Source organism: Periplaneta americana, chromosome 4 (assembly GCF_040183065.1).
Source record: "Periplaneta americana isolate PAMFEO1 chromosome 4, P.americana_PAMFEO1_priV1, whole genome shotgun sequence".
Classification (NCBI taxonomy): Eukaryota; Metazoa; Arthropoda; class Insecta; order Blattodea; family Blattidae; genus Periplaneta; species Periplaneta americana.
Window position 1 is genome coordinate 38,078,337 of NC_091120.1, and position 25,439 is coordinate 38,103,775.

The 25,439-nt window shown below is 33.4% G+C and overlaps 1 protein-coding gene across 1 annotated transcript; it reads right to left on the reverse strand.

The window, feature by feature from the left end:
* Positions 1–2,333: 2,333 nt before the first annotated feature.
* Positions 2,334–25,439, reverse strand: LOC138698801 (uncharacterized). The gene is made up of 3 exons (XM_069825026.1): positions 25,051–25,439; positions 12,846–13,028; positions 2,334–4,298 (listed from the first exon to the last, which is right to left on the reverse strand). The coding sequence occupies exons 1-3, from the start codon at positions 25,409–25,411 to the stop codon at positions 4,117–4,119; spliced, it is 726 nt and encodes a 241-aa protein (XP_069681127.1). The 5' UTR covers positions 25,412–25,439; the 3' UTR covers positions 2,334–4,116.

Consider the following 25,439-nt stretch of genomic DNA (forward strand, 5'->3'; position numbering starts at 1 on the left):
GAGGATGGCTCACTTTCCTCAATAAAATCTCTGTCTAGCTTCTCTGTCTAATACTAGAAGGTTATATTCTTCTTGAAATAATTTGTTATAGCAAATACGGATCTTTTATCGAACTATACAGGGTGATTCAGACCACCCGTAACAGTCATTTATTTCGGAAACCAGTGCATTAAAATTTTCGAGACAAAAATATTTGTTACTAAAGAACATGTGAACTTTCACTTGAGCTTGATTTCATCAATCAGCCTTAACAGGAAGTAGGGTCAGTGGCGTATTACTTTAAAATTTCAAATGGGAGTCGGGTTTAAAATATGGTACCATTTGATAGAGCTCTTCAAAACAAACAACTATTATAGGAAACATTTTTATCAATTCCTATTCTTTCAATGAGAAAACGTACGAGAAGAAAATGTAAACTAGATAATTGTACATTTAATATTGACATAGACTAGTACACACCACGTTTGAAATTTTAAAGTAATACGCCACTGACCCTACTTCCTGTTAAGGCTGATTGATGAAATCAAGCTCAAGTGAAAGTTCACATCTGCTTTAGTTACAAGTACTTTTGTTTCGAAAATTTTAATGCACTAGTTTCCGAAATAAATGACGCGGGTGGTCTGAATCACCCATTGTCTTTTAGTACGTTTTCTCATTGAAAGAGTAGGAATTAATAAAAACGCTTCCTATGAAAGTTGTTTGTTTTGAAGAGCTCTATCAAATGGTACCATATTTGACCCCGACTCCCATTTGAAATTTTAAAGTAATACGCCACTGACCCTACTTCCTGTTAAGGCTGATTGATGAAATCAAGCTCAAGTGAAAGTTTACATGTGGTTTAGTAATAAATATTTTAATCTCGAAAATTTTAATGCAATAGTTTCCGAAATAAATGACTGTTACGGGTGGTCTGAATCACCCCGTATTTCTATTCCTTACAAAATTTGAATATTTATTATAAAGACATTTATTCACATTGAAGAATATAGGAAACCAATACAGTTTTCGTATAATGAAACATTTGTTACTTTAGTGTTTGTGTTCACTGTAGTATTTAACATAAACACTTCTGTGCGGTAATCCTTCCAATTAATTTCTCACTAAGAATGTAAAATTACAGACAGACTTTGGGTGTGAAATGCATTCGATATGCAGGGTCTTGATTATGGAGCCTAGGGTCTTGCGTTGAAATGCATTAAATTACAGAGACTTGTTCCAGAAGGTGCAGCACGCTCAGCCAAGCGCAGCAGTGGGTTAACAAATTAAAGCCTTCATGCCCGGCCGGTTTGCTCCGACTTAACGCGACGTCATCGTCTCCAAAGCCCGGAATTGTTGACAAGCGTTCACGGCTACCTGAAGACGAATTTACCCTTACGAGATCTTGCTGTGCCACCACCACAACCATCTCCTCCTCTTCCTCTTCCTCTTTCTCTTCCTCCCCCTCCTCCTCCTCCTCCTCCTCCACCAAAATACAGAAAAATCAATGTCACCAAGGTGACACATAGTTTCTTATAACATATTTTTTTCGCTTTTCACAGATGTTCAGTTTTACATTGGCATTATATTGCATGTTCCTTCTTGTGCTTTAGGTCATATACAGGGTAATTCACGAAGTTTTCTCCCGGTTTATGGAAGTGATTTATGAGGTTATTTGGAACAAAATATGTAAATAAATTAATGAGATCACATTCACAATAATTACTGAGTTACAACACATTTTCGAAACGCGTCATAGTGAATGATGCGTTAGACATATTTGTTGCCATAACAACTTGCACCCTTGGATTGCTGCATCAGGAGGTGGATAAAAGACATCGTGCATCAGGATAAGGTACAAACAGGCCAAGAGTTGCTTCAACGCATTCTGTATGCCGCAGTGACAATAAAGAACACAAGTCTGAAGCTGCGAAATGCTACACGTGCGGTTCACATCCGTGCGGACCGTTGCCTTGAGATACACGGAGGCATTTTCGAAAATGTGATTTAAGTCCACTCTAAATGAAAGAGATTGATACATAAACAATTAATTGTTTACATTTTATTTCCTTTTATTTTTAAATTTTTGTTAGTGAAATCCTGAAATAAAAGTTTTTTTTTCTGCCATTTAGAAATTACCGTAACTGCGTTATTATGAATGTGATCTCACATATTTTGTTCCAAATAACCTCAGGGATCACTTCCATAAAGCGGGGGAGAACTTCGTGAATGATCCTGTATATATGTATTGCAGCCTGAAATCAAAGGAGAAAATTTTAGAGGATATTAAAATAATATCTTAGAATTAAAACGTTTAGTCCCATTTTCAGAAATAAAACACTTCAGAAAGATTTAAGCTGAAAATTGTTTGTAATATTTTTCACACTTTGCATTTAAATACTCTTCGTAACTTCTTTTTAGAAACCTAAAATCATAGCTCTACTTAAGTCCACGTTTGAACTAAATTACTTTATTTTATGGAACATTGTAGTTCCTTGTGGTTTACTTAAAAAAACATAGCTCTTGAACCGTTTTAGAAACAGGATTGTTTTATCAAACAAAATGTTAAATTTTTAACGTATATTACGATAGAATTGCCAGATAGTTGATATAGGTAAAGGTGAAAAGCGAATAGACAAATAAGAGTTAAGAGTGGTCGCTTTTTTTGCCGGCACTGTAAATCTATTCTCTCCAATTATGATTAGTTATTCGAAGTGTTTCATTTTGTACCATATAGGCTAACAGTGTTTCGAATTTGTACTTTAAAAAGATGGGATAATTCAAATATCTTGGAGCAACGGTAACAAAAAAAATTACACTCGAGAGTAAATTAAACGCAGAATAAATGTGGAAAATGCCTTCTGTTATTCGGTTGAGAAACTTTTGTCATCCAGTCTGCTTTCAAAAAAACTGAAAGTTAGAATTTATGAAACAGTTTTATTACCGTTTGTTCGGTATGGTGCGAAAGTTGGACTCTCATTTTGAGAGAGGAACAGAGCTTAAGGATGTTCGAGAATAGGTGCTTAGGAAAATATTTGGGCTGAGAGGGATGAAGTTACACAACGCAGAACTACACCTAACATAATTACTCGTAGGAACATTAAATCCAGACGTTTGAGATGGGTAGGACATGTAGCACATATGAATGAATCTAGGAACATATTAGGGTGTTAGTTGGAAGACCTGAGGGAAAAATATCTTTGAGGAGACCGAGTCGTAGATGGGAAAATAATATTGAAATGAATTTGAGGGAGGTGAGATATGATATGATGCTAGAAATTGGATGAATCTTGCTCAGGATAGGGACCGATGGCGGGCTTTATTTGAGGACGGACTTTCCAAAAGGCATTTGTAAATACAACAGTGTTTACTGATTTCCGTAGTGTAGTATGTGGATGGGGATAGTATGTGTTGCAATCGAAGAGTAGCGGGTAGAGAATGTAATTTAAGTTATACATTGCTAATTATGAAATTGAAGTTGGTGTCATAAAATTGCTAAAATGACTTGCTCCGAGAAGAAAATAATGCTGTGGGTCCAGTGTTGTGAAAAAAACCTATTCCTGCTAGAGACATCAAGGCAAAATATTATATCTGCCATTATTCGCCCACGATGAATTTCGTCGCTGATTAGTCTACAATTCAAAGCGCCGCTGAATAAAATATTACTACTACTAAATAAGACCTTTGTGTTACTTTATATGATGTAAAATATTTTTTATTCTTACAGCATGTCATAGGTGTAGACATAGGTATTCAACGTTTTGGAGCTGTATATCAGCTGCATTTTCAAGAAAGGTAATTGAATGTGAATTATACATTATCAAGGGGAAACAGGAAAATTTACTCAAAAACACGAAGAAGGCAATAGATATTACCAGAAGGGAAATGTATTCCAAAAAAGAGGTTTGACAGCAGTGGTGCGAAAAAATGCGAGAATATGTGTGTACTTCCTCCATTTACTTATTTTTTTTTCCTGGACTTCATTTTGTTTCATCGCAAGCGAAAGGTTTGATTATATCTTATTTAATTACAATATGTCTAGGTCTCTTGAATATGGCTTGGAAATATAAATATGCAACAATCGGTAAAAGATTTCTGAATTCTTCTGATTTATGTGATTTCTCTTCTGTGATGTGTATGCTACGTAAAGAGATGTCTTCTGTAGGCCAGATCATGGGAGGAGAAGTCGTAATTATCGTCATGTGCAACAATTATAGGAGTTTCTGGTTCCACTTGGAACGTCTTCCACGATCGGCGACGATCGGATGGCCATGTAGCATGTACCACATGCGGGGCCGGATGACTGTTGCTACTACTCGCAGCTGGAAACAGAAACAGCGATATTAGAATATTTAACTGTATCGGCCGGTTTTACCGACCGCATTCTGGACAAGTTTTAGTCAACTGAGTTGTCGGTAGTACAATAGTTGGAGAATTAATATAACTTAGTTGACGATAATCCATAGCCTATATTGTATGAAAGTGAGGACGATTATTCTAAAATGATATACCATATATATTTTTATTTTTTAACATACAATTCTGATATAGATCGTCTGAGATTAAGATAAAATCACTTCTCCTGAAAACAGAACAGACCATCTAGTCTAATTCATAAAGTAAAAGAATGACGGACAATAAGGAACCTACTAATCATGAAATCATCTTACGATGAAAGAGTAATGGAACGGAGAAAAATTCTCTCCGGCGCCGGGATTTGAACCCGGGTTTTCAGCTCTACGTGCTGACGCTTTATCCACTAAGCCACACCGGATTCCACCCCAACGTCGGAAGAATCGTCTCAGTTTTAAGTTCCAAATCTTGGGTTCCCTCTAATGGCCGCCCTCTGCACTACGTCATAAATATCTATGAACCTAGGACCGAAGTCCATACATGTGCTGAGGTGCACTCGTAATGAGTGACTAGTTGGCCGGGATCCGACGGAATAAGCGCCGTCTTAAATCACGGAGTGATTTACGCATATCAGGTATTATTATATTGTACCTAAGTACATATGATATTTCCATGCAGATATTCTGCGTCATCATACGATGAAAGAGTAATGGAACGGAGAAAAATTCTCCCGGCGCCGGAGAGAATTTTTCTCCGTTCCATTACTCTTTCATCGTATGATGACGCAGAATATCTACATGGAAATATCATATGTACTTAGGTACAATATAATAATACATGAAATCATCTGTCAAAATAAGTTTTTTTTTTAATTCTGAACAATTGAAGACTGAAAATGTGAAACGCTGAAAGTGCAAAACATTAAATTATCCGAAAACGCGAAAAAAACATAAAAAGTTGATATTACAAATAATTTATATATAATTCTGCAATGCTTGGGAAAAGTGGCATAAATCAGTTTCCACAAACATTTTTTATTAATTTATTGACAACTTACGGAACATCTGCTCGCTTGGGAAAAGAGACATAAGTATTTCTCCCATTATAATAATGCATAAAAAAGAAAATCAAATCGACATAAACCAGCAAACTTTTCCCCAGCACTACAGAATTAAAATGGAAATTCTTACAGTTTCACATCACTATTAACACCTAACTTGAACATGTCTCAAAATCACATTAATTTTGGGATGCACTCGCATATTAAAATGAACACTTTGATAAAGATGTACGTATGTGTTATGCTGCATTGCCAAGAAAACGCTGAATGTGCTCTGAGTCACCACACTCAAAATTCTTACAGGGTAATATCACGGACACTAAAAGATGTAACATTCTCTATATTTCACATCAAGAAATTCAACCATGATAAATAGATCCTTCAACTGAGGTGATTTTCATCTTTATATACAGTTTATCGCATAATTGACATATGTCAGTCCTCAATTTACCAGAAGAAACATGATAATAATAAGCAGCTATTCTGTCAACAGTCTCTAAACACACACCTTCATCTCAAACAGCGGAAATAGCTAAAATGCTCTCTCAATTAATATCACTCAATAAAAGAATTGTATTCCAATGGATACCATCCCATTGTGGAATCCTGGGAAACGAGAATGCAGATGCTTTAGCAAAGAAGGGCAGCACTGCTACTTACAGACCTGTTACTAAATCTACGTATTACTCTGTGAAAAGATTTATTAAATCTACACACTTAGACTTCAACAAACAAAATTTGATAACACAATCTCAAGGGAAAAAATGGAACTCTCTGCATCATAATCCACAGTTAATTACCGATTTACCACGCAAATCGTCTGTAGCTGCATTTAGATTGGCAACAGGCCATGATTGTTTGGCCAAACACCTGCATAGAATTGGAATATATCAGTCCCCTAACTGCCCATTGTGCAACTCAAACCAAGAAATGGATTCGGAACACCTCAAAATCTGTGCTTCAGTGGCTGGCCATTATAATATATTTGAAAAATATTGGAGTGCAAGAGGTCAAATGGCTTTATTGTCAAACGCCTGGCATTAGAAAACAACAACAACATAATAATAATAATAATAATAATAATAATAATAATAATAATAATAATAATAATAATAATAATAATAATATTTACTGTTAAAACATCCTTCCATAACAAGGTAAAATTATCATAATATTGTGTTTTATTTTGTTATATTCTACTACACAGGCAATACCAATACCAAGTACTTTGACGGGATGAGACCGAAAATTCACTATGAACTACCAGACATTCGCCCTAGAATTGGGATAAGCTCAAAAATAAAAACCAACCAGATGTTTAGCCAAAACGGGATTCAAACCCAAGCTCAAGCGCAGTTCTTTATCTCTGACCTACTCCGGTGGTATATTTAGCATGCTTGATAACATAATTTTTATGACATACGTAGAGCTCATGATAAATTATGTGTCATCTTCATGACACTGATTCTTTCACTCTGTATCTGGTAAAGTAATTCATGTTCTGAAGCACCTGCAGTAAATCTCCTCTTCTCTATGTAAATCCCCGAGTTACTTGCAACATATTGAGCTCTACAAGGTTAGATTTGACATGCATTGCCTTCAGGATAGCGTCAAGCATGATGTTATATAAAGGTAAATTACCATTACAAGTCATCTGGGACACATGCACACCCCATAAATTTGCTCTGTCATGCATCTTGGGAGCTTTGTGTCGCGAGGGTGTGAGTGGTTGCTATCAATTAACGTCAGTGCATTGAGGTGTAGCTACGCATGCCTCTCCGTATCTCGACTGATGCTTACGGTTGCAGTGATTTTTTAAGTTTGATTAAATTCAGTCCACTCTAAAATATTTAAACACAAGCAGATCATTGAAGGGTGGGCCTTACGTAGTGAGTCTATTCCTCATAAAGTAGCCTATAATAATAATAATAATAATAATAATAATAATAATAATAATAATAATAATAATAATAATAATAGCAATAACTTAATAATAATAATAATAATAATAATAATAATAATAATAATAATAATAATAATAATAATCTATATAGCCTATATAATTTGAACTGGTAATGGAAATTACGGGAAATCGGCTGAACGGATTTTAATAAATGACGCGTCATTTTGAAGCTTGGAACTCAAAGTTTTTCAGAAAAATAGTAGTTTTCAGTGAAATGTCCATTTTTCAACATAATTTTCCCATTTTCCAAAATCCATCTGTTGTCAGTTTTGAGAACTAGCTACTTGCATTTCAAAATAAAACAAAACACACACTATAGTAAACAATATTACAAGAAGGCCATGATCTGCAAGAATGGTGACATATTTAGAGCTCAAATTAAATCGGTTATTAAAAACTTAACTTACTAAAAATAATTTGCAGGTTCGATTCTGTGGTGTGTAATTTTCTGGGTACAGCTGTGTATTGGATATTAAAAACTACAAAACTTGAGGTGGTTTGATGATATTATTACCATTAGAAATGAAATATTATTGTAGTTAATGCCGTGATGTGACTATTTTTAATTAATTACATATATTAATGTTATATTGATGATATGAAAGTGAAACGTTTGGGGTTATGTAAGTAGATATAGAGAATACCTTAAATTAGATTTTGATTTCTATATTTTACTGAGTGGCGGCTATATAGTATATATAGTATATGTTACTGAAAGCTACAAAACTTACGTAAGATAATAATATTATTAAAAATCAAATATTTTTATAGTTATTAATCAAGTGGGGTTGGGTCTTTTTCATATATTTAATGGCGGTGTGGTGTAGATATTTATATGCGTGGTTCTCTTCAGTATTGGCTCGAGAGAGAATCTTTCATTATTATGGAAGCAAATAACTTTCAGAATGTCTGGTATTCTTCATTGAAAATAAATCTGAAAAATGTTTATTTGAACGTCTAATGAACTTAGTTTGCAGCATTTGCTGCACAAGCCACTAGTAATAATTTATTAAGCTGTTTTACAAAAAGTTAGAATCATATGTATAATGAGCTCATTCCCGTAAAAGCCAAAGTTTGTGCTCGGGAGTGTTCCTGAAATTGCAAAAATAAATATACAGAGTGATCCGTAAATAATATCATTAATTTTAGGAGGTTATTCTTTGAAATATTTCGAACAAAAAAGTTTAATACAATTTTGCTCGTTTTTGCTTCCGTTTCGAGATAAAAATTATTGTTTTATATGGAACATTCCATAGCGTATTTTGGGAAAGCCATTGATTTAATTCCGAATATGCTCAATCAATTTAAGACAGCGACAAATAGATCCTATCATTTACAGAACAGAAGTGACAAGCATAATGAGCCTCAGGCTGCGGTGCAAGCCGCCTTCGTGCCCCTCCTCTGTAAAAATAATGGATGTAAGTGTAACGAGTAAAATTGTTTTATTTGCAATTGGAACCTTATTATTTAATTGTTTCGAAAACAGATATTTCATTATCTCGTTGATGTAATGTTATGCACCTTAGTTTAGTATTAATAGGAATAATTGTACTTCATCATCATCAATAACTTCAAGGTTTAGGCCGATGGCCTGTTCCGCCTCCAGAATTTTATCCATCAAACTGGTCTCTCCAACGTCTCTTTGGTCTTCCCACTCGTCTTCTTCGTGTAGGTCTATAACACCATGTTCTGAAAGGTATCCTGTCGTTGGGCATTCTTGTTATATGGTCGTACCAATTATTTCTATATTTTAATTGTACTTAATGATTTGAAAACCTTTTATATAATGTATCCTAATTAACGGTCACCAAATTCAACTTACTTCCGCCCTATACCTACGAGCATCGCGAAATGCTTCCCGGTCTTATTGGTAGAGGTACATGATCGTAAGCTTTCCACAAAAATTGCCAGTATGTCTTACTATCTCTATATGGCACCATCTAAACGTCATGACATTCTGTGGTGCTTTGCCTAATGTTATTATATTTAGTTAGAGAAAAAATACATTGAAGCGGAAGGGGCTTGTGGAATTGACATAATATGTAAAGTAGAGGGGAAATTGGATAGCCCTGAAAGACATCCTCTGAACATGTCCATAAAAAATATTATTCACAGTGACGCCGATGATCGAACCCAATTTCCAGGAAAAGCTCACTCTCTGGCACAGAGTTCCTGGAGATTGTGAATGATTATTACAGCCATTTGTTAATTATTGCTACAAAAGTACTGCTTCTCGTGAAGAGGTATTTTACAGGCAGATAAAGTTGGATCGTATTCATTCTTTAAACATATACTTGCGAAGGATTTTTTTTACTAATTCTGCTGTGCCTGTACAGTCATGAACTGTAAGAGAGCGATTGGACCGAAATGATATTAACCCGAAAGGAGTGTTAACTTTCAAAAATGTGGAACTCATTCTCATTGCTTTAACACGGATTTCATCTGTGAGTGGAGCAAATTAATCAGCATCATTATTCCAACCTGTTGAGTTAATTCGAAACTTTCACCGAAGACTGCGCTCGTGTGTCGAGCAGTTGTTAGACATCTAGCGGCAGTAGCAAAAACGAAAAGATTTAATTCGCTCTGGAGAGAGGAGTTTCTTCTGTCGGTAGAGGACACTACGGACTGGAAGAGTCTAGAGCTCTAGAAGAGCCGGGGTTCAATCCACGGCGAAGGAGATATACTTCGCCTCACCATAACTTTCGGAACGGATCACAGTTCAGAAACGGCAGGATCCTAAAGGTGTTGAATTGTATATACACAGTCGAACTTTTGAATTTGAAAAAAAAAAAAAAAAAATACAAAATTCGAATTAACCACCAAATTAACTTTGTATATAAAATTCATATCAATAACATTATGCACTCGTACACGGTAATGGATTGTGAATGTGCAGTGTAATTTATCGTAACTGTTTCCACGTTTTATCCATATCCACATAACACTTATGGTCGGTTTTTCCAAGTATTGTTAGATCATTTAACGAATGTTAAACTCTAAACAGTTTGTTACATATAATTTTTTCATGTCTTCAACACTAATTTGGCTTAACAGATTAAGTTGAATTTACACAAGTAAGGTCAGATTCAACAGTGTCCATAAATGAGATATTAAGCATACAAAGATATAATTTATTACAATTGTATGAACACTTTTTGATAATTAAATTAAAAATTAGTATAATCAGTTAAAAACCAAACATGTTTCGGAGGAATGCTCCTCCATCTTCAGTGGCATACCATGACGCTGGTTCAGATGTTCGACCGCGTATCGTCGAACATCTGAACCAGCGTCGTGGTATGCCACTGAAGATGGAGGAGCATTCCTCCGAAACATGTTTGGTTTTTAACTGATTATACTAATTTTTAATTTAATTATCAAAAAGTGTTCATACAATTGTAATAAATTATATCTTTGTATGCTTAAGATTGTTAAGTGTTTGTTAACTTTAAGTTTAGGATTTTAGGCAGTTAACTCATTTGACAAATTAAATATGACAGATGACACCACAGCTGTTCAAACAGAAGTTGTGAAAATAATATTTCATGTCTCTCTTTAAGGAATATTTCGTGAATCTCTGATAACATATCATTTAAAAGACACTTTGGGGAGCTAATATAGGGAAAATAACCTTCAAAAGTGAACTATTATTATATTGGCTGCTTATTTTGATACTGAGTTATTAGGTTATATATTGAATATTTCGTGAATCTCTGATAACATATCATTTAAAGGACACTTTGGGAAGCTAATATAGGGAAACTAACCTTCAAAAGTGAACTGATTATTATATTGGATGCTTATTTTGATACTGAGTTATTAGATTATATATTGAATGTTTCGTGAATCTCTGATAACATATCATTTAAAAGACACTTTGGGAAGCTAATATAGGGAAAATAACCTTCAAAAGTGAACTGATTATTATATTGGATGCTTATTTTGATACTGAGTTATTAGGTTATATATTGAATATTTCGTGAATCTCTGATAACATATCATTTAAAAGACACTTTGGGAAGCTAATATAGGGAAAATAACCTTCAAAAGTGAACTGATTATTACATTGGCTTCTTATTTTGATACTGAGTTATTAGGCCATATATTATTGAATATTTAGAAAATGTGGAACCTCAACGTGGCAAGGTAACTAGGAATGATATTTATATAGATACTATGTATGATACTCAATTTGTGACGATACAGATTTCAAAACAAGTAGGCCTCAAATTTTTACAAGAAATTTAAACCAGACTTGAATATTCTACAAAAAGAAATAGACCACTTACCCCAATTTAGCGTCTACTATTTACTCTTGATTCTATAATACTGGCTCTTTTCAACTGACTATAGCCTATGTCAAGTGTTTCAAAATACACAGTGAGTATTATATTAAAAAGATTTAAGCAAAAATTGCTTCTTTGAGGAGCCTATATCAAGTGTTTCAAAATACATAGTGAGTATTATATTAAAACGATTTAAGCAAAAATTGCTTCTTTGAGGAGTCATATGTTAGCATTAGTAGCTACTATAACATTACTTTGTAATACCAAATACTATTTTTTATGATATCGCCTTTTTTAAAGTTAAATACAATTCACAACTTTGTGAGGGCAGTCCCAGCCAGTGCCCCTCCTCTTAAGAGAGACTAGTATAGTGTAGGCCTATACGCGTGGAGTTGTATGTACTATCTCTTACAGGGTCTTATTAATTACTGTTCAAAGTTATTATATCTAAAATTTCGTACGCTTATATTCCCGTGTACCTTACAGATAAATGTTAGTGTTTTTTCGAAGTAATTACCATTTTTTGATTTTTGTAGTAGATATCGATCGTCCAGTTCAAAAGTGCGACAACTCAAAAATTGCTATTTTTTTAGTTATTTATACTACTGAAAGCCCCTTTCGGAGCTCTTTCCGATTCAGTATTGAGATAAGTCATATTTACAACCAACAAGAAAAAAAAAACTAAATAAACTGCTTTAGAAATAATTATAACTATGGACTTTACTAATTCATCATTAGTACATTTCGAAATGTATTAATAATGAACTGGAATATTGTGATAAACTCGTCCAGAATACTGACTCATTTCTAATTGTCGTGGTTATGAATAAAAAATATGTTCCTTTTTAAGTGATTTATTTGAAACTTTCGACTGAAGATATCTCAAAACCTGTTTTTTTTTTTTTTTGTTTTCGCACTTTTGAACTAGACGATCGATATAGTCACAGATAGTGAATTCAAACGAAAGTTATCCATTATTTCAGAAAAATCGCTATACCCAATCAAACACATAGATTGAATGCCAAAATTCACTTTTCGTTTTCAGGGTTGATAAACATATATTATGTTTCAGTAAAAATCTTGAAATACAATTTTTCAGGATGACAATAATTTATTAGCGTATCATGAATATTATGAAAAATTAAAAGTTAATGTTACGTCACAAATCTTATCAAGTATCTGGAGATTCTTTTAAAACTTTAATTACCTTTTACGATATTCTTGATTCCTAAAACTAGAGCCAATCCCAGAGCGAGAAGACTTATTGTGACAGCTTTCCAAGATTGCAGCATTGAAAGAGCCACTACTCCAGGTAGAATTAGGCCCAATGTCAGCATCTTTAGTCCCAGCGCCATCTTGATTATCATCCGCTTCAGTTTCATTTTGCGACCTAAAATATAATGAAAACATGCTCAAATCAAGTACGTAACTTGAAAACATACTCGGCAGTTAAGAGCGATATTGTCCTCATAGTCTTGCGGTTACAATGTTGGTCTTTGGATTCGAGGTTCTCCAGTTCAAAGTCGCCCGAAGACGATGGATTTTTAAGGGTCATAAAATGCTTAACATAGCTTTCTCATGGAAAGAAATGTAGCTAGGAGGCCGATGTATTTATAGTTTTCTGTACAAAATGCATCGGCATATTCTGTCCACATTGAGTTTCGACAATGAATAACTTTTGAAATTGAAACCGTCGTTAAATTAAGTAAAGAATCTAAAAATTATTGCTAGAGAAAGACAGTTTGTCAGCTTTCACATTAACGGGACTGCCTCATTGGACAAAGCATAACAAACACACTGATTGAAAACAAAAACAGACCACAAAAGAGAAATGTGGAGAATTAAAAAAAAAAAAAAAAAAAAAAAAGGGAAATTAAGTACAGATTATAGCATACACATAACAGGCCTAAACATAGTAAACAAATAGATTAGACATTCAAACAAAAGTTCTTCCTTCTTAGGAAACAAAATATAGGTGGTATTTTAAAATGGCAAGTGATCCTCTGATAGCAGTAAGGGAAACATCACGAATGAAGTCGTTGTTCAGCTGGAACTTCTTGCAGAAACTGTGAAAGAAGCGAGGTATTCTGCCCCTAGCGCCAACCATTAGCCCAACTACTTCAATGGAGGTGAGGTGGTATTTCTCCAAATAGTAAAAAACCATACTTAATATGTCGAAAAACTCAGGAATATTTCCATAAAGTGATGAACCATTAAAAAGGCGCACAAATATTTCTAAAACAAAATAACACTTAAAAACTCACTGCTCTTGATCTTTTATTTCCCAGGAATGTTACTACCTTTTTAAACGTTTTATTTTAGTTAGCGAAAAATGACAGAAAAAATAACAAGTTTTGGATATCCTTTGATATGATAACTTACTTAGTAGAGCAACTGGCTACGGGCTGGAAAGTCATGGATTCAGTCCCGGTTGGTGACGGAATTTTTCTCCTTACCAGAAATCTTAGGTCGGTTCCGATGTTCAATCAGGCTCATATCAATTTGAGTATTGTTTCTTTCTCGTGGGTAAAAGGCGGTCGGAGCGTGATGTCGACTAAACCAGCTCATTCTGGTGACGACATCAGTAAAGCATGGAGCTCTGCCTTCATGGCTTATATAGCGAATACCTTACGTGGCCATTAGATATATATATATATATATATATATATATATATATATATATATATCAGTTTTACTGTTAATTTCTTGTTGACTCATTGTGAAGTCGATATTCTATAATATCTGTTGCCCCGTGTCACGACATATAAGCCGTGGCCATGTATGTTGGTCTTTGTGTTTAAATTCTCTATCAACGATTTTTAGTTTATTAAATGCTGCAAAGTTTCTTAATGTTTCAACACTTTTCTTTATAGATGTTTCGAGAATACTTTTAGTTATACTGTTGCTGAAAAGTGAATTAAAATTATGTCCTGTTATGGAGTATTTATGCTAAAAGAGCAAGAGATTTATCTCCCTGTTTGAATCTTTGATTTACCTCTTCTACCCAAGATTTTATATTTTCTCCATTGTCAAGTTTCATTTTCTTAAATGTATACTGTAAACTTTTAATTGATTTTAGTCAGATGATTAGGATATACTCTTTTTATACATTATGGACCACATCTTTTCTCGGAGAACACGATCAAGGACTTTTATATAATCAACAAATAATATACATACTTGTAGACAGACTAAACCCTCTCCGTTTTTCAATTAGCTGTTCCATGACGAAAATGTAATCTGAACAAGATTCCTTCCGTCTCTGAATTCCATTGTTCTTCTGTAAGGACTGCTTCGTTAATCACGTTTAGACGACGAGTTGTAATATTAGCATATATTTTATAAACCATTGTTAGCAAGCTTATTCCCCTATAATTGCTGTAATACAGTATATTTTCTTCTCAAAGAGCAGATGAACTACACTTATCTTCCAGTATCCATGACCAAGAATGTGTAAAGAACCTAATTTAGTGTATCTTGGAGTGCACATTTAAATAATTCAACATTTTTGTTGTCATGTTCCAGTTATTTTTAATTTTAAAATTTGTGGAGATTTCATAATCCTTAAATGAGTTAAAGCTTCTTCTAATTCATTCTTGTCAAGTGGGTCAGTTTACCAATTTTTTTGGACTCGCTTATATATTTTTTTTCATTGTTTTCCCATAAATATTATAAAATTTCATCCATTCTTCTAGTTTAATGTTGTTGATAGTTATTCTATCCTTTTCTGTTTTGTTTAAATACTTCATTTTATATGATCTCTTCTATCTACCATTCTATATTGCTAAACTATTTGTCCCAGCTCTGCCGATTAAATCTTCTCAGTTCTCTTTTACAGATACACATTTAATTTTATATCGTCTTACATTTCTTTGGGATAGTGTCACGCACTTTTATGACAAACACGAGAATTTGTTCATCTTCTAAGCCAAAGAGCCTAATCACAAACACACGACTTCAATATTCAACGATTTAAAGAGAAATGAAAGGTAATATCAGGGAGGTTGAACGATCCTAGACCCCTAAGTGATCCATCTTATCTAGAAAACAGTGGACCTACAATATTTTTGAAACGTAAAAATATTTATATTTACCTTCTTTGTCGTATCTGGGTTGTTGCAAAGATATTTTCAAACACACTGCAGAGAAAGTTTATAAAGTCCTCAGTCCTCACACATTTAGGGTCACAATTAATCTAAAATTCATAAAGTATTTAAATTGATATAGGGTGGAAAAGAAACTTATAGAGGTACTCAATTACGAACATGTGTACAGGGTTATTTCCGAGCTCTGATAACGAATTTGAATGAAATCATGTGCGTCAGGAGTCACACGACAGCTGAACTGTGGCGCGAGGTGACAGACCAGTAAAGAGTGATCTCATAGTCAGAGTGCACGGCGACTCACAGCACAAATTCCCAAGAAAATCGAGCCTTTTTGGGAGGGGTACATAACAACCATTTCCGATGCCAAGTACAGTTAAGTGAAAATAAAGAAGCCTGCAATAAACGAGGTTTCGTTATTTCCAAGAAAGGCATCTTCTGTATACTTCGTAAGATTGGTAAAGTCGAATGGAATTAATTTGTATCATCTCGTGGGATGCGGCGACTTGTGACGGGGGTGGATTTGCTTGCTTTTTCCACACTGGAATTAATCCCATCCTTGCTTTGCCAGTCTTATTAGGTATACACAAGATGCCTTTTTTGGAAATAACGAAATCACATTTTTTGCAGGCTCCTATGATTTTCACATACCTGTACTTGGCATCGGAAAGAGTTGTTATGTACCCCTCTCAAAAAGGCTCCATATTCTTGGACATTGCTACTGTGATACACCGTGCGCTGATTATGAAATCACTCACTACTGGTCTGTCACCTCTCGCCTCAATTCAGCTGTCAGTGTGATTCCTGATGCAAATTCGTTATCAGAGATCGGAAACAACCTTGTAGAATCAATTCGTTATTAATTTATGGGCCTAGGTGCTGAGGGAATCGGATAACCAGAGCTCTGAGCCCTAACGTAACTAATGCCATAATTCATTCTTAGTTATGAAGCATGTAATTGCTTGTAGAGAAGAAAATATATAGAAACGATACATAAGTAATTTTTCGTTCAGATACTGAGGAAAACAGGAAAACTGGGATCTCAGTTCTAACACAAATAGTGTCTTAGTTAATTTACGATTACGATGTATTTAAATTATTGTATGGAAGAATAGGAATTTAAATTGAAGAATAGAAGCATACGCTACAGTATACTCAAAGAAATATGAAACAAATGAGTAATGTTCGCTTTTAGGTATCGAGGAAAAGATCAACCAGAGATGTCAGTTGTGACATATTTAGTTCCTTAGTTAATTTAAAATTATTACTTTATATATTATTATAGGAAAAAATTGAAACATAATTATAAACGATTCATAAGTTGTACTGAGGAAAACAGTTTGTCTGAGTCCTCAGTCTTAACATATTTAGTGTGTTAGTTAAAACATTTATAAAGCATTTAAAATGTTCTGGGTAGAGTAGGAAATATATACTTAAATTCTATGTGCAGGAATGGACCATTCACAATACCCAAAAATATAGACGCAATTCATAAGTAAATTCTGTGTTAGGATATTAAGGAAAACGGATACGCAGAGCCCTAAGTCCTAAAGTATTTAATGCCTTATTTTAAAATTATGAGAAATAAATTGCAGTGTAGAAGAAGAGAAGCGTATACACAATACCGAGAACATATAGAAGCAATTCAAAACTAATGTGTGTGTTTCGGTACTGAGGAAAACGGACAACCAGGGCCTTCAGTCCTAAAACATTTAGTATCTTAGTTAGTTCAAACTATAGTTTATTAAAGTTTTGTAGAGAAGGGTACGAACCGTTTAAATTTTTAGGCAATAAAATAACATACACGATATAAAAAATATGCAAGTAATTCAGAAGAAAATTCTGTTTTGTTCCTGAGGAAAACGGGCAGCCAGAGCCCTCTGTTCAAGCACATTGGCGTCTTAGTTAATTTGTTATAAAGTAATTATTTATAGAAGGGAAGATTAGAAACATATAAATAACGAAAAATTATAGACTCAATAAAATTCTTAAGCAATTTTTGTGTTTAAGTACAGAGAAAAAATGGATATCCAGAACTCTCATTCCTAACACGTGTAGCGCCTTAGTAAATTTACAAAATATAAAGCTTTTAAATTGTTATAAGTAGGAATAGAAACAAGGAATAAATTCATAAGTAATTTGAGTGTTTGCTTAATGAAAAAAATGGATAATCAATATGCTCAGCCTTACATACTGCCTTAGTTTACTTACAATTATGTGACATTTAAACTTATGCAGAAAAAAATAGAAAACATACACATTACCGAAAGTCATAAGTAATTTGAAGTTAAGTACTGCGGAAAGCGGACAACTATAGCCCTCAACCTAACATATTTAATGCCATATTTAATTTACAATTATAAAGTAATTCAATATACAAAAATATAAAAGCAATTTATAGGTAATTTGTGTGTTCAGGTACTGAGGAAAACAAACAACCAGAGCCCTCAGTCCTAACACATTTAGTGTCCCTAGAGCCGCTAGTCCTAATACACGTAGTGACTTATTAGTTCTGTATATAATTTACAATTATAAAGTAATTCAATATGCAAAAACATAAAAAGCAATTTATAAGTAATATGTGTGTTCAGGTGCTGAGGAAAACAAACAACCAGAGCCCTCAGTCCTAACACATTTAGTGTCCCTAGAGCCGCTAGTCTTAATACACGTAGTGACTTATTATTGCAGTATTTAATTTACAATTATAAAGCAATTCAATATGCAAAAATATAAAAGCAATTTATAAGTAATATGTGTGTTCAGGTGCTGTAGAAAACGGACAACCTGAATTCATAATACTAACACATTTAGTGCCTTTTTTAATTAGCAATTTATAAAGTTCTTAAACTCTTGTAGGGAAGACTAAAAACATATACAAAAGACCAAAAATATATAGAAACAATTTCTTTCACAATTAATATCTGTGTTTCGGTACTGAAGAAAACAACCAGAGCCTTCAGTCCTAACACATTTAGTGTCCCTAGAGCCGCTAGTCTTAATACACGTAGTGACTTATTATTGCAGTATTTAATTTACAATTACAAAACAATTCAATATGCAAAAATATAAAAACAATTTATAAGTAATATGTGTGTTCAGGTGCTGTAGAAAACGGACAACCTGAGATCATAATACTAACACATTTAGTGCCTTTTTTAATTAGCAATTTATAAAGTTCTTAATCTCTTGTAGGGAAGACTAAAAACATATACAAAAGACCAAAAATATATAGAAACAATTTCTTTCACAATTAATATCTGTGTTTCGGTACTGAAGAAAACAACCAGAGCCTTCAGTCCTAACACATTTAGTGTCCCTAGAGCCGCTAGTCTTAATACACGTAGTGACTTATTATTGCAGTATTTAATTTACAATTATAAAGCAATTCAATATGCAAAAATATAAAAGCAATTTATAAGTAATATGTGTGTTCAGGTGCTGTAGAAAACGGACAACCTGAATTCATAATACTAACACATTTAGTGCCTTTTTTAATTAGCAATTTATAAAGTTCTTAAACTCTTGTAGGGAAGACTAAAAACATATACAAAAGACCAAAAATATATAGAAACAATTTCTTTCACAATTAATATCTGTGTTTCGGTACTGAAGAAAACAACCAGAGCCTTCAGTCCTAACACATTTAGTGTCCCTAGAGCCGCTAGTCTTAATACACGTAGTGACTTATTATTGCAGTATTTAATTTACAATTACAAAACAATTCAATATGCAAAAATATAAAAACAATTTATAAGTAATATGTGTGTTCAGGTGCTGTAGAAAACGGACAACCTGAGATCATAATACTAACACATTTAGTGCCTTTTTTAATTAGCAATTTATAAAGTTCTTAATCTCTTGTAGGGAAGACTAAAAACATATACAAAAGACCAAAAATATATAGAAACAATTTCTTTCACAATTAATATCTGTGTTTCGGTACTGAAGAAAACAACCAGAGCCCTCAGTCCTAACACATTTAGTGTCTCTAGAGCCGCTAGTCTTAATACATGTAGTGACTTAATAGTGCAGTATTTAATTTACAATTATAAATTATTTCAATATGCAAAAATATAAAAGCAATTTATAAGTAATTTGTATGTTCAGGTACCGGTACTGTGGAAAACGGACAACCTGAGTTCATAATACAAACACACTTAGTGCCTTTTTAATTAGCAACTTATAAAGTAGGTACTTAATCTCTTGTAGGAAAAAATAGAAACATATACAAAAGACCAAAAATATATAGAAACAATTTTTTCTATAATTAATATCTGTGTTTCGGTACTGAGGAAACAGACAACCAGAGCCCTCAGTCCTAACACATTTAGTGTCTCTAGAGCCGCTAGTCTTAATACACGTAGTGACTTATTAGTGCAGTATATAATTTACAATTATAAATTAATTCAATATGCAAAAATATAAAAGCAATTTATAAGTAATTTGTGTGTTCAGGTACTGTGGAAAACAGATAACCTGAGTTCATAATACTAACACATTTAGTGCCTTTCTTCATTAGCAATTTATAAAGTAGGTACTTAATTTCGTGTAGGGAAGAACAGAAACATATACAAAAGACCAAACTGTATAGAAACAATTTCAGTCATAATTAACAACTATGCTTCGGTACTGAGGAATACAAACAACCAGAGCCCTCAGTCCCAACACATTTAGTGTCTCCAGAGCGGCCAGTCTGCACGTGATGACTTAATTGGTTAAATTTTCTTGGAAAAAATGAAGACAAGCTGAATATCGAAAATTGTACAATGAAATCATATAGAAATTTTGTTAGGAACTGAAAAAAAAAATGGAAAATCTGCTAACTCGTCATCTTGTTCAATTTCATTTGGACTACCTGTTTGTCTTCCTTTTTAAATATTGGGATTATTATGGCTAGCTTTCAATCGTTGGGTATTTTTGCAAATTTAAAAATTAGCTTAAGAATACGGAAGCTAATATTATAGGAAACAGTCACAGGATATATTATCACCTTCGAGAACTCTGTAAAGGAATAGATAATTGAGCTCATGACATCTAGAAAATATATAGAGGCTTCAATAAATTAAAATAATCGCATTTTCTCTCATAGCTATATTCGGAGTTAGTGGGCAGAAATATGAATGAACATTAGGATATAGATTTTCTTTGTATATTTTCTAATTTAGCCGAATCTGTAGTTGTACCACTATTTCTACTACTACTACTACTACTACTACTACTACTACTACTACTACTACTACTACTACTACTACTACTACTAGTACTACTACTACTGCCACCATTACTATTACTATCACCATTGCTACTACTACTACTACTACTACTATTACTACTACTACTACTACTACTACTCTAGTACTAAAATTCTTTATTAGCCAATAAACATTACAAAATAAATGTAACAGGTTTCTTCATTATAATATTAATACATACTAGCTTCAAAATATTCCCGGAATGTTTTAAAATGCACAAATAAATAACTGTGCATTCATCCTCACATCCTTTTCCTTTGCGTAGTTACACACTTCTGTGAATGTGTGTAAAGTATTTGGAAGCATTGCGAAATCACTCTGTCTTCTCGTTACACTTGCGTGTAGTTGCCAATTCAGATGAATTTGTCTGGCGGTGGCACATTTTGAGAGTTTTGTTTTATTTTAGCTTCACCATAAGTTTGTTCAAGCAGTCTTAATGTTGTGTAACAAAACAAAAAAATTAATAATTGCGCTTGCTCTCCACCCGACATTTGCAAATGCTACGAACGAATAACACTGAAACAACAACAGACTGTTGCCTCACAATAATAACAATAACAATGATCATGAAACTTTTACGGAAGTGACGTCATGAATTGAGAGAAGGGATGCAGAGTGCAGCATGTTGTAGAAATTCTAATATCTGGCACTTTTTTTCTCCAAGAAGCGATATCTAACAAGATGATATTGTTTTATGGCCTAGTACATAATTCTATTTTCGGATTTATTCATTCATTGTATTCTGTCCAAGGACAGTCTGTCACTGCAAACCCAGCATTCTCCAGTCTTTCCTATTTTCTTTCTTCCTCTTAGTCTCTTTATATGAACCATATATCTTAATGTCGTCTATTATTTGATATCTTCTTCTGCCCCGAACTCTTCTCTCGTTCACCATTCCTTCCAGTGGATCCTTCAGTAGGCAGTTCCTTCTCAGCCAGTGGCCCAGCCAATTCCCTTTTCTCTTTCTGATTAGTTTTAGCATCATGTTTTCTTCACCCACTCTTCCAACATAGCTTCGTTTCTTATTCTGGATATGGCACGGTATGGCATGCATCATTTCTCCTGGCAGACAAGATGAATTGAAAAAACCCGACTCAATGTTGCTTAATTTTTCTGAATGTACCGGTAGTTGACAAATATATTTTAAATCTAAATGCATGTTGTCACTAAAATGTAGGAAGTTATATAAACAGTATGAATAAATGACAGAAATATCGAAAAAAAAAATGAAGTGTTGAATGTATTAAGAAAAAGTTGACATCTAGTTTTTACAGGAATTTCAATATGATCTTGGTATATTATCGCATCATGTTTAATCGTGGATATATGATATTATAACAATTTATTACAACATTTGAAGAAGTTGTAAATTTTTAAGCATTTATAATAACCAGGGAACGGATTTATATGGACTAAAAATATATGAAATATGTAAATATATATGTAGTTATTTTTACCAAAATATGGAATTAAATATGGATTTTTACCAAAATATGGAATTAAATATGGACTTAAAATTATAAAAAAATGACTATGTACGTTAAATATTGGTACATTTTAATCAAACTAAACAAAAAATATAATGGACGTACCTTATCTTCCAATGTAGTTTCAACAAAACACAATTTTTATTGTCTGTTACCATAACAATAGGTTACAAACATTTCTTTCAAGTGCTGAAAAGTGAATCTTCTTCTATTGTCTCTGAGGATAGATTTATACTGACTAAAAGAGCGTTCGACGTCACAAGAAGTAACTGGTACATAATTCAATTTCACAATGTCTGCTGGGGATAAGTCCAAGTTAATCTTCACTGTTGATTCACCACTCATCACAGCAACAACCTTTTGTAGTTCTTCATATCCAGGGTTTTTTGAAAGTACAGTGTCCACCTTAGCTCTTACTGCATCTGCAACTTTACCTCTACCACGATTCAGTTGTTCCACAGTACTATTTATAATTTCAAAACTTTCAGATAGTGAAAGGTGCCTATTTTGGAGACTTTTGAGCGTTTTTATGATGCATGAAAATGTATGCTGAATGTGAGCTGAGTCATTCTTCACACTTATGTCACAGGTAACTGTTTTCGCAGTATCAATTGAGACTGCATCTTCAGAGTCCAATGCAAGGAGAACATTGTTAATAGAGTCTATATGTTCGGCATAATATTCAACTGCTTCTAGCCATGTACCCCATCTAGTTAAAATTGGCTTTGGTGGCAATGGAATTTCAGGGTACATTTCTTTCAACACGTTAACTCTACTGGGAGCTTTGAGAAATACTTTTTTCACTGATGAAATCAACAAATCTACTTTAGGGAAATTGTCTCTGACCACTTCTGCCACACGATGAAATGCATGCGCCACACAAGTAAAATGAGTCAATTTAGGATATACAACAGATAATGCTTGTCCAGCTTTGACCATATAAGGGGCAGCATCGCTAATAAAGAATAACACATTATCGTACATAATACCCTTTGGCCACAGGATACCCATAGCTTCGTTGAACAGTTTAACTATAGTTTTGTTATTGCACTTTTCTAGAACATCACAATGTAAAAGAATTCGTTCAGAATATTGTTCACTTAACAAACCGATAACTACATTACCAACAAGTCTACCTTCTTTGTCGGGAGTCTCATCAATGGAAACCCAAATTGAACTATCTTTAATTTCATCTCTTATCTTCTGTATTGTCTCATCGTAGATGGATGGAGCATACGTCTTCCTAAGTGTTGACTCATCCGGGATTGTATGTTGAGTATATTTTTCAAGGAATTCCCTGAAGACCTTATTCTTTAGTTTGTAGAGAGGAATATCAGCAGAGATGAGAGAACGGCACAGGTCGATGTTAAACTCAGATCTTACATTCGATGTTGTTGGTTGTGTTAAAAACAATTGTCTCTGCTTGGAATTTAGTTGTTTGTTGGCCTGATGTTTACTAGTTGTAATGTGTTGTTGCACCAGGAACTTTTGTGTAGATGATACTGCACACTGACACAAATTACAAAATAATATTTTATTGTCAGTTGATAAACCATCTTCTTTAAATTCTGAAATGTAACTTGTTAGTTTTGATTTTAAATTGACTGAATGACGTACTTTTGGCATATTTACCGTCTTTATAGTATGATTTACAAAACTGAACCTATGTGTACTCTGACTGGCATTTAACTGTTGAGCTGCACAACTGAAGTCTGTTAAAAATTTTAAATTAAATTAATACAGTTTTGTAACTTACTTTCCCATTGTTGATAGGACTGCTAATTTTCAAATAACTCTGATGTTAAAGGGATTACTGAACATGTGTTTAAATCTCTATTGTTGAAATGTATTTTTAAAAGTTAATGGAATTTTGTTTTGTTTTATTGTTAAACCTAATATAATATGGACTGTTTTATATGAAATATGGAAAATATATGGAAATTAACGAAAATATGTACTAAACTCTAAAATATGGAAAAATATGGAAAATAAAAGTAGGATTTTTCAACCCTACACATTGTGAAACATAAAGATAATGCAAAATATAAATTATATTAGCTTTATAAGTAAATATGTATTTACATATAAATCCTTTCCCTGATAATAACTATGTTTAGATAAAAAAATATCGAATTTTGCATCTGTATTTGGACTTAAAATCTCCAATATATAGCACCCATGAAGACAACAAGGAAAGTTAAGAAGCTGTACAATAAACACCATTCGTAGTCGAGCTGTAATTACGCAGAAAGTGATCCGTTTGAAGTAACTCCTGTATGTTGCTATATTTTCCAACACATTACCTACGTATTTTATAATGGTGACAATGAAAGGAAATTTTAATTCTAAATACACTATAATTCAAAATATCTACAAACTTAAATTGCTATTCGAAATGATTTACTTACTGTTTATGTTACAGTACAAATAGAATGATCAATATTATCCCTGTGTACGCATATTTAAATTATTATTTCATATAGTATAAAATATAATTATAAAGTTAAAAGCTATCTCTGTTTCACGAGTTTTCACTACATAATTTAAGTACAGTATATTATTTCACTAACCTGTAACTGCTTCTGTTTCCATTGTTGTATCGTCGATTCCTAACATTTTCACCAGAGATGATATAACCGAAACTTCCCCTTTCTTCCTCATAGTTGTTCCGGTGACAGGGTCATTAGAGTTCACATTTCTTGATTCACTTTTATTTTGTGTATGTGCACTTGTTCTGTTCTCTAAATTACCTGAAGAACTTAACCCTTCGATAATGTTCTGGTAAGGCTGTGGATTATTCTTCTGCATTGAGTCCAACGTATGAAGTTCCACTATCCCAAACTGATCTGGATCATTCTTCGTAGTGCCCACTGCAACCGGAAGTGTAACACAAAACATCACAATAACCACATTGTGCACAACACACGCCATTGTAGCTCAGTTACACTTTGAAAAATGA